The sequence below is a fragment of the Nyctereutes procyonoides genome, unplaced genomic scaffold (genome assembly GCF_905146905.1).
Source record: "Nyctereutes procyonoides isolate TBG_1078 unplaced genomic scaffold, NYPRO_anot_genome, whole genome shotgun sequence".
Lineage (NCBI taxonomy): Eukaryota > Metazoa > Chordata > Mammalia > Carnivora > Canidae > Nyctereutes > Nyctereutes procyonoides.
In genome coordinates, this window is record NW_026575041.1 from 17,081,364 (window position 1) to 17,095,921 (window position 14,558).

General features: G+C 35.7%; 1 protein-coding gene across 3 annotated transcripts in view; it reads left to right on the top strand.

Annotated features, from left to right (window-relative positions):
* NAALAD2 (N-acetylated alpha-linked acidic dipeptidase 2) overlaps positions 1-14,558 on the top strand; it is a 59,780-nt gene that overhangs the window by 22,996 nt on the left and 22,226 nt on the right. For all 3 annotated transcript variants that reach the window (XM_055320314.1, XM_055320313.1, XM_055320315.1), the window contains 7 exons: positions 3,488-3,573; positions 3,856-3,975; positions 4,072-4,154; positions 8,553-8,616; positions 9,419-9,486; positions 11,879-11,970; positions 13,742-13,832. In XM_055320314.1, coding sequence (XP_055176289.1) covers positions 3,488-3,573; positions 3,856-3,975; positions 4,072-4,154; positions 8,553-8,616; positions 9,419-9,486; positions 11,879-11,970; positions 13,742-13,832 — 604 coding nt within the window. The remainder of the gene's footprint in view (positions 1-3,487; positions 3,574-3,855; positions 3,976-4,071; positions 4,155-8,552; positions 8,617-9,418; positions 9,487-11,878; positions 11,971-13,741; positions 13,833-14,558) is intronic.

The following is a 14,558-nucleotide window of genomic DNA, read 5'->3' on the forward strand; positions in this document are numbered from 1 at the left end:
ATATTCATTGATTTTAGTATTATAGAAAGATTAAGTTTCCACTGGATCAAGGCAGGCAGGAAATGGCAGTTCGAGAGATCAGCTTGTGTAGAGTTGTGAAACAGCCATGGCATGATTTAGAATTTTAAGTAGTCTGATTTGCTTGAGAGAGAAAGAGAAATTTAATGCTGATAAATCAGAATATATAGCTCTTTTGATTAAACCAAAATTAGTAAATCAGTCTCGTTTGCTAACACTTTAACAATGCAAACTTGGATTCTCAGTGTTTTCTTAGTTTTTGTAAAAATGTTCCTCACTTCAGACCTTTTAAAGTATTAGAAGTTCAATATTTTAAAGGAATTTTAGAAATACTTCATGTAATTACTTGTCTCTGTAACTCAGAGTTACTTTAGTATATGAGAGTTTATTATCAATAGCAGCAGGAAAATCTAACATACACAATTAAAGATAAAGGCCTTTCGGATTTAGAAACAAACATAGTGACACAGAGAACAGAGAAAACACATAGCTTTAGTTCTACAATCTCAGTTCAAGAGTAAATATACAAATTCTCTAGTCTAGATATTAAAAAGTTCTTCTTCACTATGGGCACAAAATTCTTAATTGATTTGAGCTCAAAATGGGCGCGCACACACACACACACACACACACACACACACACACACACACAAAACTGTTCTTTCTCACCAGGAAGAACTTTTGATAATTGATTAATCCATCTACAGGGATTCTGTCATTTTTCTCTCAGAAGACCTCTTGATAATTATTTATAGAGATTACCAAATGACAAGACCTAAAATCAAATTCTTAATCATTGCTCCCACCAATAGGGAATAATTTACCTGCCATAAGGAAACTACTAGAAATATAAGACACAAAATCAGTAGGAAAGACATTATAAAGTTAGAAGTCCACAAAAAGACAAATGAAGAAACACTCTTAACTACAGAGGACAAATGATGGTTGCCCAAAGGAGGTGGGTGGGGGGATGGGTGAAATGGGTGAAGGGGTTTAAGAGTCTACTTACCACAATGAACACTGAGTAATGTATAGAATTGTTGAATCACTACATTGTACATCCAAAACTAATATAACATTGTATGTTAACTATACTGGAGTTAATATTATAAACTTAATAGTTTAAAAAAAGTTAGAGATAGAGTTAGCAGAGTAAAAATGTCACTGCTGGTGATTTACCTCTGAGCCAAAAGAAGACATACCTAGGTTTTAGGTTACCTGCAACTGGTTCAATGAAGTGAATCTACTGCACATTTCAATGGGACTTCCAAAAAATTTTGGAGGATGTTTTTTTTAGAAGTAAAACCATGTTTCTCCTATAAATATAAAATGAACATGTGCCAAAATTTTCATTTAATTCATTAATTAATAAGAGAACCATGAAGGAATTGAAATTGGTTCAAAGGAGAATTCAGTGATGATACCAAAAAATCAGCTCATCAGGAATACTGAAAGTATTTAATAGCAAAAAAAAACTTGTTTCTTGTACGTTGAAGGAATCAATTGAACATTCACTAGACATTGTATATTTCAGTGGATGTGGTATTTCTACAAGTTAAATTTGATCTCTACAGAGTTGAAATAGTCTCATCAAAGACAATGGTAGGCAGAGGTGACGGATAAGCTAAGGCCTTTCTCACTTTTCCCTTACAGGGGTATATTCATTCATTTCACAAATATTTATTGAGCATTTACTATAACCCAGTTACCATTCTGGGCACTGGGGATTCAGCAGTGAACAAAACAGGCAAAATTCCTACACCCCCTCCCTGGAGCTTACATTGTAGAGTTCATTTTATTTGGATGATGAATTTGAAGTGATAATAGGACAAAGACATAGATATTCTTTTAGAAACTCCTGGAGTCAATGATTCTAAAAACTAGAAAAGACATACGAAATAAATATGTGGATTAGCTCGTCTGAGAGTCTGAACAGATAGTCTATGTTTGCTTTCAGGTTTTGATTAAAATAGATTTTTTTCCTCATTTGTAACATTATTCTTTTCTTCATTTAATGCCATAATATCAATGATTTGGGGTTTCTTACTAAAAGATCTTAGGCTCATATTTTTAGAAACACATGCTAAAAATGTTTCTGCTTTCTTGCTATTTTTATCTCTCAGTAACGAATTAAATGTCTTAAAATGGAAAAAAAATACCCATTAGATTCTTCCCAAAGGCACTTTGAATATTGCACATGATTTGTATATGAAATCAGAAGCACAGTATCCTTATAGAGGGGAAAAACGAAAATCTGCACTTAGTATCCAAGTTTTGACAACCTCTTGGTTCTTCCATCTATATGAATAACCACAAACTAGAAACTGCTGGGATTCCTCTCTATCTACTCTCTCACCCTGCTCCATAGATAAAGATTCGTTTTGTTTCCTTGTGAAAAAGAAACTCCGCATTTTCCTATGTCATTTTGGATTCATAGAATGTGAATGGGTTTTTTTCCCCCTGACTATTTGTGACTGATTTTTATTTTCCCTTGAATTATAATTTGGTTAATTACATTTCATGAATGGATATTTAAAAGGCTGATTTCAAATCAGAATCAACAGTGATTTTCTGGGCTAGAAAAGTTTCGTTACATAGTTGTACATTTTAGTCGATGCTTCCCAAATTCCCATTTCCTTCCCAAATTTCCCATGTTTCTCTTTGGCAGCACTCAGCCAGCTATTTAACAATGTACTGATATTCTGCTTCAAGAGTCTTGAAGAAAGTCACTGACTCACTGACCAGCAGGAATTAATGTAAATACAAAGACATTTATTTATTTATTTATTTATTTATTTATTTATTTATTTATTTATTTATTTATTTATTTTTTAAGATTTTATTTATTTATTCATAGACACAGAGAGAGGCAGAGACACAGGCAGAGGGAGAAGCAGGCTCCACACAGGGAGCCTGACGTGGGACTCGATCCCAGGTCTCCAGGATCACACCCCAGGCTGCAGGCGGCGCCAAACTGCTGTGCCACCGGGGCTGCCCACAAAGACACATTTTTAAAAAGCTTGTTTGTCCTCTAACACATAATTGGCTGCCTTCCTTATTTTTGTAATTAATAGTGTATTTAAAAATTTTAGAATGAATACCTAAGACATTTTGAATAAGAATATTTTGGACTTTTTTTTTTACTTTATTTAAATTCATTTTGCGAACATATTGGACTTTAAATATCAACAATGTAGCTATGAGGGAGGAATAATAAAAATATTGAGATTCAGTTTTTAAAAATCTGGCTTTAAGCTTGCTAAAGTACTTAGGAGTAAAATGCATTAACCGTTTACAAATTGCACACATCAACAATATTAATGATTATTGAATTTAGGCTGGATATATGGGAATTCATTGTCCTGTTATAAAGTTTTCTGTAATTTTGAGATTTTTTCATAATACGATGGTGGAACAAAACTGTTTGATGTAATGCATGTGAAGTAACTTATTCCCTTTGAAATTCTAGGAAGGTAAGAATGCACGTTCATAACACTAATAAAATTACAAGGATTTACAATGTCATTGGAACGATCAGAGGATCTGTGGAACCTGGTAAGTCTGAATTTTTTTAAACACTTCCTTTTTACTAAGTTTAAGAGTAAGAGAAAACAAACTTCAGTCAGGAATTGATGCTTTTTCCTTGACGGATGTGAAACAGCTATGTTTGAAAAAAAAAAAATAGTACGACTCTAAAAGGAATCTCTATAGTGTTGATTTTTATTTTTCCCCCTCTGGAAGAATCTCAACCAAAAGGAAGTTTAATTTAAAAACCTAAAATGCAACTCTTTGTAATGTATTCAAAGTTGTGGTTCTTTTGAATGCATTATTTTGCAGATAGGTACGTTATTCTAGGAGGTCATCGAGACTCCTGGATGTTTGGAGCAATTGACCCAACCAGTGGGGCTGCTGTTTTGCAAGAAATCGTCCAAAGTTTTGGAAAACTGATGAGCAGAGGTAAATAATGCTTCCTCGGTAGCTGATGACAAAAAGGGACTCACTTAATTGTCCTCTATTTTTAGGCACGTTAATGTATGTTAACAATGATTGCAGGCTGGAGACCTAGGAGAACCATCATTTTTGCCAGCTGGGACGCAGAAGAGTTTGGGCTGCTGGGCTCCACAGAATGGGCTGAGGTAAGTATGACCAGAGGCTCTTGTTATTTTCTTAATAACAGGGAAACAAGTACCTGTATCTCAAGATGAGCAGAGATACAGAGATAGATTCCATGACCTAAAATAGGTTTAATTTGGAGAAAGATGCAAGAATTTAAGAAATAGTTTGTTTTTATTTTCACATCAGTTTGGCAAAGCAGAGTAATCTCTTAATTACTGGACTAAATCCAAATTTATTCTTGTCAAAACATTTTGGTTCCTGTTTGTATTTGTTTTGCTAATAAGTGAAATTTGTAAGCTCAAAGAATAATCAGACCTAGCAAGCTTTTCTGAAAGTAGATGGGCCTATATAAAAATGGATACAGATCCTTGGAGTTGATTTTCAAGTTTTGAAGTTGCTTTGGAGTTCTAAGAAAACCTGTGATCTAGTAAGGTGACTGGATTATAATTTCATTTTGTAGACTCCATATACATTGCAACCATAGGTATATATTACCATTTTAAAAAAGGTAAGTGGTTGATTATTGAGTAGAAGATAATCTTGGAAATGGAATTACTTTAGTAAATTGCCTTTATAATTTCAGATATTTATGGTATGATTGAATTTCAGATATGATTGATTTTTCATTTCACACTGGCTCCTAATGCTTGATCTGTAGGTGTTTCTCCTAGGTCCCCTTCTTTCATCATCTTCCCTAGGCCTCCCACCGAGTAACAAAGTTCTTTAATGTACAATGTTAAGGACACACATTTTTGTAAAGACAGGTGCAATATATAAAAGCACTTACTCTCCCTGAATCATGCATTTATCTTTTATGAGTTGAGATTTTTTTTTATGAGTTGAGATTTTATAGAATTATTTTAAAGATTTTTTTAAAATTTTTATTTATTTATGATAGTCACACACACACACACACAGAGAGAGAGAGAGAGAGAGAGAGAGAGAGAGAGAGAGAGAGGCAGAGACACAGGCAGAGGGAGAAGCAGGCTCCATGCACGGGAGCCCGACGTGGGATTTTTCCCAGGTCTCCAGGATCGCGCCCTGGGCCAAAGGCAGGCGTTAAACCCCTGCGCCACCCAGGGATCCCTATAGAATTATTTTAAAGCATGTCATACATTTCTTGTTTAATTTTTAAATACTTTCCTCCTGACTCATTTCCTCTTACTGCACTTTATTTTTTGAAAAGATTTTATTTATTTATTCATGAGAGACACAGAGAAAGAGAGAGAGGCAGAGACATAGGCAGAGGGAGAAGCAGGCTCCATGTGGAAAGCCCGAGGCAGAACTCAATCCTGGGACCGCGGGATCACGCCCTGAGCCAAAGGCAGACGCTCAACCTCTGAGCCACTCAGATGTCCCTTTCTCACTGCACTTTAAAATAGTAATGTGAATGAAACAAATATGGGGATAAAATCATACAGTTATTTGTCTCCTATCACTTACCCTTATATTCAGTGGATGTTGCAAAGTTTTGTCATCACATCGGTAATTATGAATATGCATTTTTTTGGAAGCAGACTATTAATTTTGATAAATTTCCTCTGGAAATGTAAATTCTTGTGAATACATGTAAATATAAATATGTGTCTCTAATTTTAAGCAGCTCAAGGATAAAAAAAATCTAAGCTATAAAGAAATAAATGTACTTTGCATTAATCTAAATAAATCTGGGCTAGGGACAATTGTAACAGTTTTCAATTCTTGATCATATTCAGTAGCATACTTTCTTTAAATATAGTTAAGGAATCTTTCTTTCTACTAAAAATGTGTTATAGTGGACACTCTGATTCTATATGCATTTATAGCAGGGGCAACTGCCATCTGGCCATTGTGGTCAAGTGAATATAGCCAATGGTCCTCACTTTGTGCCATAACCACTCACAGCTTTAATTTTTTTATTATAATCTTAAAATTTAGGTATTGTTGACAGACAATATTATATTAATTTCAGATGTACAAGTTGTGGATTGACAATTTTATACATTATGCAGTGCTCACCACAGTAAACATAGTTACCATCTATCACCATACAAGATTATAATATTATTGACTATGCTGTACTTTACATCCTCATGAATTATTTACAACTGGAAGTTTGTACTTATTAATCCTTCACCTGTTTTGCCATCCTCCTACTCCCCTCCCTTCTGACAACCACCACTTCTCTATATTTATGAGCTTTTGTTTGTTCATTTGTTTTATTTCTTAGATTCTACATAAGTAAAATCCTACAGTATTTTTCTCTGACTTCAATTAGCATAATGTCCTCTAGGTCCATGTATGTTGTCACAAACAGCAAATTTCATTCCTTCCTATGCCTGAGTAGTAATCCAGTGTACACTCACACACATACCTCATCTTTATTCATCCATTGATGGATACTTGAATTACTTCTGTATCTTGGCTATTGCAAATAATGTTGTAATATATACAGGGGTGCATAGATCTTTTTGAATTAGTGTTTCAGTTTCTTTGGGTAAATACTCAGTGGTAGAATTACTGGATCATATGTTAATTCTATTTTTAATTTTTTGAGGAACCTCAACACTTTTCCATAGTGGCTGCACCAATTTACATTCTCACCAACAGTGCAAGAGGGCTCCCCTCTGCCAATGTTTCTGCCTCTCTCTCTCTCTCTCTCATGAATACAATCTTTAAAATAGTAATAAATTTAATGTTATTTTTTTTTCCTTTTGTTCACCTTGGTTGCTTGGTTTCCCTGTCTTGCAGCTCACTGATCTGTTCTGCTTCCTTTACTGTGCTGTGGATTCCCTCTAGTGCTGTCATTTAGTTGTATTTTTGAGTTCTGGTGGGTTCCTTTTTAGATTTTCTCTTTGTTGAAGTTCTTACTAAATTAATCCACTCTTCTTCCAAGTCTGGTGAGCATCATAATGACCATTACTTTGAACTCTTTATAAGGAGTTCAAAGATGGATTATAAACGGATTATCTGTTTCATTTAGTTCTTTTTCTGGGTCTTGTTCTTTTGTTTGGAACTTCTTCTCTCTCTCCTGATTTTTCTCTTTGTTTCTATGAATTAGGTGGAATGGCCACCTCTCTCCTAGTCTTGAAGTGGCGATATGTAAAAATGTCCCCTGTGTAAGCTGTGTACTTGGTGGTTTTGGCTAGCTGGGGCACTCTGCATAGAAGCACTCTGTCAGGTCAGTTACAACTGAAGCAAGTGTAATCCAGGCGTTCCTGGAGTGATTGGCACCATGTTCACTCTGGAGGGACAGCTGAAATGGAATAGGCTCAGGCCAGGGGTTTTTGGGCTGCTTTGGTGGGATGGCTGGAGATGGCATGAGACCAGGCTTAGGTAAGATGAGGGTGCTTTGTGCCTGGGTCACCTTGATGGGCAATTGGAGCTGGCATTAGGTTAGGGGCCTGAATACCTCTGATCCTGGAAAGTTCAGCAGTTCTACCACTTGGCAGACATTCTAGAGTTATTAATAAATGAATTTCCTTCACTTAATAGTCTAGTTTCCCTTTAAACTACAATTTTTGTTTTGTTTTTCAGTGCCCCAGGGTGGTTAAGTCTGCACATGGGCCCCTCAGTGATATCCTCCCTGAGGGGTGGTTGTTACCAAGGTTACCGTGTCTCTCCTGTTCCTTTATGTGGTCCTTCTATTCTTTGTTGTGCAGAAGCTTTTCGTTCAGCCCTTAGTTCCTCTTCATATAGGAAGTGCTCCATATGTAGGTATAGATTTGGTGTGTCCGGGAACTGAGTTCAGGCTATTTCTATGCTTCTATCTTGGACTGCCTCCTATGATAGCATGTTCTTATGAGGTAGCAAGTTAGAAGTAAAAAGGCTCCTTCAGCATATTTTCATCAATGTGGTGGTATTATTTTGTGTGTCTGTTTGTGTATGTGTGTGTTAAAGTGAGAGGGAGGGGAGGGGAGGAGAGGAGAGAGATTATTGAAATGTCTTTTCTTCTCTGTGGTTTTCCTATCCTTTTTAAAATTTTTTCTTCATATCTCTTCTTTTAAAAATAGGTAAGTGGGATTCTCACTTTTAAAATTTTACTTCATTATCCAGTCTCAATAGATCTCTTAAACTTCAGTGTGTGTAAGGATTTCCAGAGATACTTTGTAGAAAATAGATTCCCTGACCTTTCAGAAATTCTTCCTCAGTAGGTCTGCAGAGGGGCCCAGAATTGGGGAGCCTCAGCACTTTATATCCTAATGCCAAGTAATCAAGGAACCACACTTTGAAAATATTTCTGACAATTCCTACAAACAGTAGCTACCTGGTATTTTCCTTATTTTAATTGCGTTAATGTTGTCAATCAGCCAGATATCTGCATTTCCTTAGAAATTATAGTCAAAGACCTAGGCATTAATTTTCTTTTCTTTTTTTTTTTTAACATTTCCACAATTGTAAATATTGTGAATTCAGTAACAACTTTGCTTCAACTGTAGGAGAATGTAAAAACACTCCAGGAGAGAAGCATTGCTTATATCAACTCAGATTCATCTATAGAAGGTAAATTTTCTTTCAGATTATTAAAAAGCATATCATCTTTTAAGTCCGCAAATTATAACTTGTAAACTTATTTTTCTATGAAATTCCTCAGTGATACCTTCATGTTCCATTTTGCCAGAGAAAATTATGATTCAAATGAATCAGTATATGATTCATAACTAAACTATTGATCTTAATTTCTTTAGTATATTTGCCATTTGCCTATCTTGAATTACTACTTAAAACTCTACTAGTATTAACCATATTCTTCCTGTGGTGATATTAAAGGAATTAGGCTAAAATATTTCAGAATATTTTACAAAATATTCCATGTAGAAATATTTCCTTTATGTATTGGAACAATTTGAGATAAGCACAACTATAGACTTCCCTAGGAACCTGATATGGGACATTTGTGTCTCTAGGCTTTCATTGTATGATGAGGTCTAGGTAAAATTCAGAGCATACTTATAAAGTTACTGAAATGCTCTACTCTCATGTCTTGATACTGTTGAATTAAGTAAGGAATGAATGATATAGTTTACCACATCCTTTGCCAAAGTCCCTGTAAGAGATACTACCTTAAGAATGATGTTATGATTACTATGGGACCTGCTGCCTTAGCAAAGTCTTCCTATACCTGTGTCTTAAATATACCCTACAGCATCTCTTGCTCCTAAAGAACTATTTCTACTCTATTCTAATTCCTTGGAAATGATGCCTCCAATTTCAAATCTATTATATCTTGTTTACAATTAACAATAGAATTAGACATTGGAATTTCATTTGGAAGTATTAAAATCACTGTATTTTATTTTTTCAGGCAATTATACTCTCAGAGTTGACTGTACACCCCTTCTTTACCAATTGGTATATAAACTGACAAAAGAGGTAAATAGATGTCTTAATGTTTTCTGATGAATGGATAAGTGAATAACACCTGTTTTCTTAACTAGTGGTATGATGTGTAAACTGTACCTTAAAAATTCAAAGCTGATCTGTATAAATACCAAGTCAGAACAAAATCTTTAATACACTATTTAAATGTCCTAACTATAAAAATAGTATTACTAGAGTCTTCTAATAGCAGCTGTTAATAATTGTGTGCACTTTTGTCATGCATAGGGTATACAGTTTCATGTGGTAGAGGTATTTTCAGTGAGCTGAAGTGGAAAAAGCCTTGGGTTCAGGGCCCTCTAATGTGAATTCTAATAGTAACAATGATAAAAAGACAAAGTCACGGAATCCAAATACTTAGTAATCTAGAGAGGATATACACTTATAAGTGAGGAATTACACTTCAGTAGAATATTGGATACTACAAACAATGGAAAATAGTTTTGGGATAGAGAATCTGAAATCCTGGGGTAGCTGGGGAAGCATCAGAAGAGGTTTACAGAATAATTAGTGCTTGGGCTGTAAAATGGAAGTATGTGAAAGTAAGAGAGAAGGCATTCTCAGCATGGAACACAGTACCTAAAACAGATGTGGAGATATGAAAGAGACTGTAAGCATAAGGTTTTGGTGGAAAGATGGTAAGAAATGGAGCCTGACAAGTAGAACAAATTCAGAAATCTGGTGATGGAGAACTTAAAAAATCTTTAACAAGATTATACATTTCATATTTGTTCATTAGAAAGATCACTCTGTACCAGCGTACTGAATAGATTAAGCTGTAGCGACTCTAACAGCAAAATGGAGATAATTCTACTTAATCATTCAGGAATTTTGTAAATATTACTGATAAAAAAATACTCTGAACTTTGTACTCTAAAAATTACATAATCCTTCAACATCTGTGAACTTCATTTAAATTGTTCATTATAGATCTTAATTCAAATAAAATATTCAAAATATTTCTTTGAAGTAAGTATCACATTACAGTGTGACTAGGCTGAAGGGACACCATTCTGGTTAGTGCTAGACTGAGATGGTGATTCCAGAAAATGAAAGGATTTTTCAAGGATTCAATCTAATAAGCAGGATGTGTGAGTTGGAGCAGGTTCTCAGCTATTGCAAGTTGTCAGGAACAGAGTAGGATAGAACCCAGTGATTTGGCTGGAGACGAACAAAACATCTCCAAAGCTGCAACATGTTGGTCGGCAAGGGGATGACTAGAGTGTCAGGACTGTTTCCAAGCTGAGGGCCTCCTATGCAGTGATGAGGCAACAACCAACTTTGTAGAAGGCCAAAGAAAATATCAGAGGAATTGATGTTTATGTTCAGATGGGGACTACTATCCCCACTTCTGCAGTGTGAGAAAACTAGGGTTTTCTGTTTTGTTTTGCTTTTTAAAAGACTTTATTTATTCATGAGAGAGAGAGAGGCAGAGATGTAGGCCACGGGAGAAGCAGGCTCCCTGCAGGACCCTGGGATCACGACCTGAGCCAAGGCAGATGCTCAACCACTGAGCTACCCAGTGCCTCAGAAAACAAGGGTTTAAAGAAGGGAAGCAGTACACCAGAGGTTATAATGCTTTCAGGGCTGCATAAGTAAAGTATGCCTTTTGTTTGTTTTTTGTTTTTTTCCTTTTTTTTTGAACAAAGCAGATCTATAACCAAATTTCAGGCTGTATGTGTGATAATATGAATCTAAAATAGATGTTAGCTTTCGTAGTCTACAGTTTTTCCACCACATGGCTCTGCTTTTCTTAGAGTGGAAAAAGAAAAGTATGTTTATGGGCATACTTTTAATGAGGGTACAGAGGTTCATGTATTCATAGAAGCTCTTAAAATTTCTAAATAGGAATATGACGTTATGCAAGCTTTTAAAATGCATCAAATTCCAACTCTGTTTAAATATAATTTGACTTTCTAAAATAGCAGTTCTTCCTTCACCCACCTGCCTTACCAAACCAGGACTTACGTTGCCAATTTCAAGCTCAGCTTCTTCACCCATATGTTGCCCTGAGGCCTCTTCTTACAGGTCTTCTTGAACAAAAGCAATTTACTAAAGTAAATCATCTACCCAAAGTTTGACTTGTTACTAAAAGAAATCTAAGCTGCCAGAAATCAAAGTGATGACATTTGTTAAAAATCTGAAACTCTCGTAAAGTTTACCAAAAGCAGCAGGAAATTTTACCCCAGGTACATGGCAAAATTACATTAGGCAGGCAACAAAATTGAACGAGAATTTGGTTGGATTTTTTCCTTGCCATTTGCTTTTGTTTTTCTATTAAGAACATGACACACATCCATATAATTAGAAATTGATCGCATATGGCTTCATGTTTGGCATAAGTTTAGTTGCTTCTGCCTCTAATTCACAATGTTTTTCTTTCCAGATCTCTAGCCCAGATGATGGTTTTGAGAGTAAATCTCTTTATGAAAGCTGGTTGGAAAAGGATCCTTCATCTGAAAATATAAATTTACCTAGGTAAATTACTTGTATGCTTTCTACCATAGGACAAATCATGAACTCCTCTTTGCCCCTTGTTTCTCCAGACATGCAATTCTCAGATGTGTCAACAGAGTAGAGGAAAGATAATCCCACAGAATCCCTCTTTGTAGCCTTTGATTTGCTAATCAGACAGAATAGCCAAGTCTTAGAATCTATAATAGATTCCAGTTTTGCAGATTTTGTCAAAATTATGTCACATTAACAGGTATTATTTTGCATTTTTGCATTAAATTTCAGATATTAGATGTATTAACTCCAAATGATGATGATGTCAAAAAGTGGATTATCTTCTTATAAACCTAAGGGGCATTATAAAAACCAAATTGTGCCTTTACCTGTAATCAATTTATTTTAAAAAATATTTAAGCGCGGGTTGGAGAGAGAGAGGGAGAAGCAGACTTCTTGCTGAGGGGAGATCTGACCTGGGATCATGACCTGAGCCGAAGGCAGATCCTTAACCGACTGAGCCACCCAGGCACTCCTACCTGTAATCAATTTAGAATACTATTAGTTTTTTACTTCTTATTCATACAACAGCAGCTTTCTTGATTTTTTTTTTCTCCTGCAATACTATCTCTGAAAACTAGCAGATGATGGTAGGACTTTATAACTTTATTCCATATTCCAAATAAGTCTTGTGAAGGTTTGTGTTTCCACTATAAAAATTTCACATGCTTATTTAAAAAAAAAATACTGGAGTAGAAGAAAAGCTTTTAAAAAACATCCAAGGTCAGGGGCACCTGAGCTGCTCAGCTGGTTAAGCATGTGCCTTTGGCTCAGGTCATGGTCCTGGGATCAAGCCACTTTTAGCTCTCTGCTCAACAGGGGGTCTGCTTCTTCCTCTCCCTCTGCCCCTCCCTGACAGTTGTGTTCCCCTCTGTCTTTCAAATAAGTAAATAAAGCCTTAAAAAAAAAAAAAATCCAAGGTCTAAATCTCAGACACATAATAGTTTAGAAGTATATAGTTCTGTTCCTAATGCATATGTAGTTTTATATTCTGCTTTTACTATTAAGAATTTTCATTACATATGTATACAAAAATGTGTAGTCATTTCTTTAGTAAATGCAAAGAACTATATTGCTTTTTTAAATAATAAATTTACTTTTTATTGGTGTTCAATTTGCCAAAATACAGAATAACACCCAGTGCTCATCCCGTCAAGTGTCCCCCTCCGTGCCCATCACCCAGTCACCCCCATCCCCCGCCCTTCTCCCCTTCCACCACCCCTACTTCGTTTCCCAGAGTTAGGAGTCTTCAATGTTCTGTCTCCCTTTCTGATATTTCCTACCCATTTCTTCTCCCTTCCCTTCTATTCCCTATATTGTAATTGAATTTCTAAATAGGGCACATTTAGATTCCTCATGATGTTAAATATATTTATTTTCTTTTAAATATATTTTATCATGGCAGTTTTCTTAATATTGTTCTTGGAGGGTAGTGACCAAATCTTATTTTCCCCTCTAAATAAATGCCATAAAATGCTGGAAATATCCGACTATAGTCACTAGGCTGCTGTCTTTGGCAGTGTTCAACTCTGGCTGCACTCAATGCAGAATTACAGGTTTATCACACCAGTTTCTAGGACATGATATAGTAAAGTATCCTGGAGTGCTGTACCTTCTCCTAATTCTTGTAAATGTGCTATGCAGTTCTTTGCTTGGATTCATTGTTGCATTTATTTAAGTTCCTAATTTTTTTATGTATTTATTTCTCCCATCTGTGTGTATATTTATATCCTACATCTAGAATCAACAAACTTGGATCTGGAAGTGATTTTGAAGCTTATTTTCAGAGACTTGGAATTGCTTCAGGCAGAGCTCGTTACACTAAGAATAGGGTAAGCCGTTTTATTCTTTTGGATACAAAGCACTTTATCCAACTTTTTGTTAGGAATTTTAAACAGTTTAGTTTTGGGCACCAGGTCACATGGCCCAGAAGAATTCGAGGGATAAAGGCTGACTTCATGTCCCTTTGTAGATGGACTAGGAATTAATTTGGGTTATTCTATGAATTTTCCCTGTAGGATTATTCAGTGAAGTGGTGGTAGCTGACAGAGTAATGCCAGGGACTTGGCTGGTTATCAGAACCAAGTAGTTTGTAGCCTTTTTCTGTACAGGCTTTTGTTGGAAAATCTCATTCTTCTCACCTTTTCCTGAGGAAAACGTGCAGGTGAAGAACCTGTTTTCGTTACAGGGGATGCCAGGCCAAGAGTCTTTACTGTCCATGGCCCCTCTTCACATCCCCATCCTGCCTGTCATCTGAGTCCACGGCTCTTGAGGAGCAGGGAATAAAACAAGTTCCCCCTAATTTTTAAGTTGATTCTCGTTTCTGTTCTGCACTGACTACTTTGTACCATTGTTATTCAGACACATTGATGATATACAGGTCGTAGGATATGCCAACATATACCATGGCTGCTATGTTATAAATTATGTGATAAACCAAACTGAAGATACATCAGTAAACTCAGATTTGTCAGATTTTAGTAATTTTCAAATCATAATCACAAATCCCCAATGCCTTGCTTGACTATAATACATACCCCTTGCAAATTTGACTATCC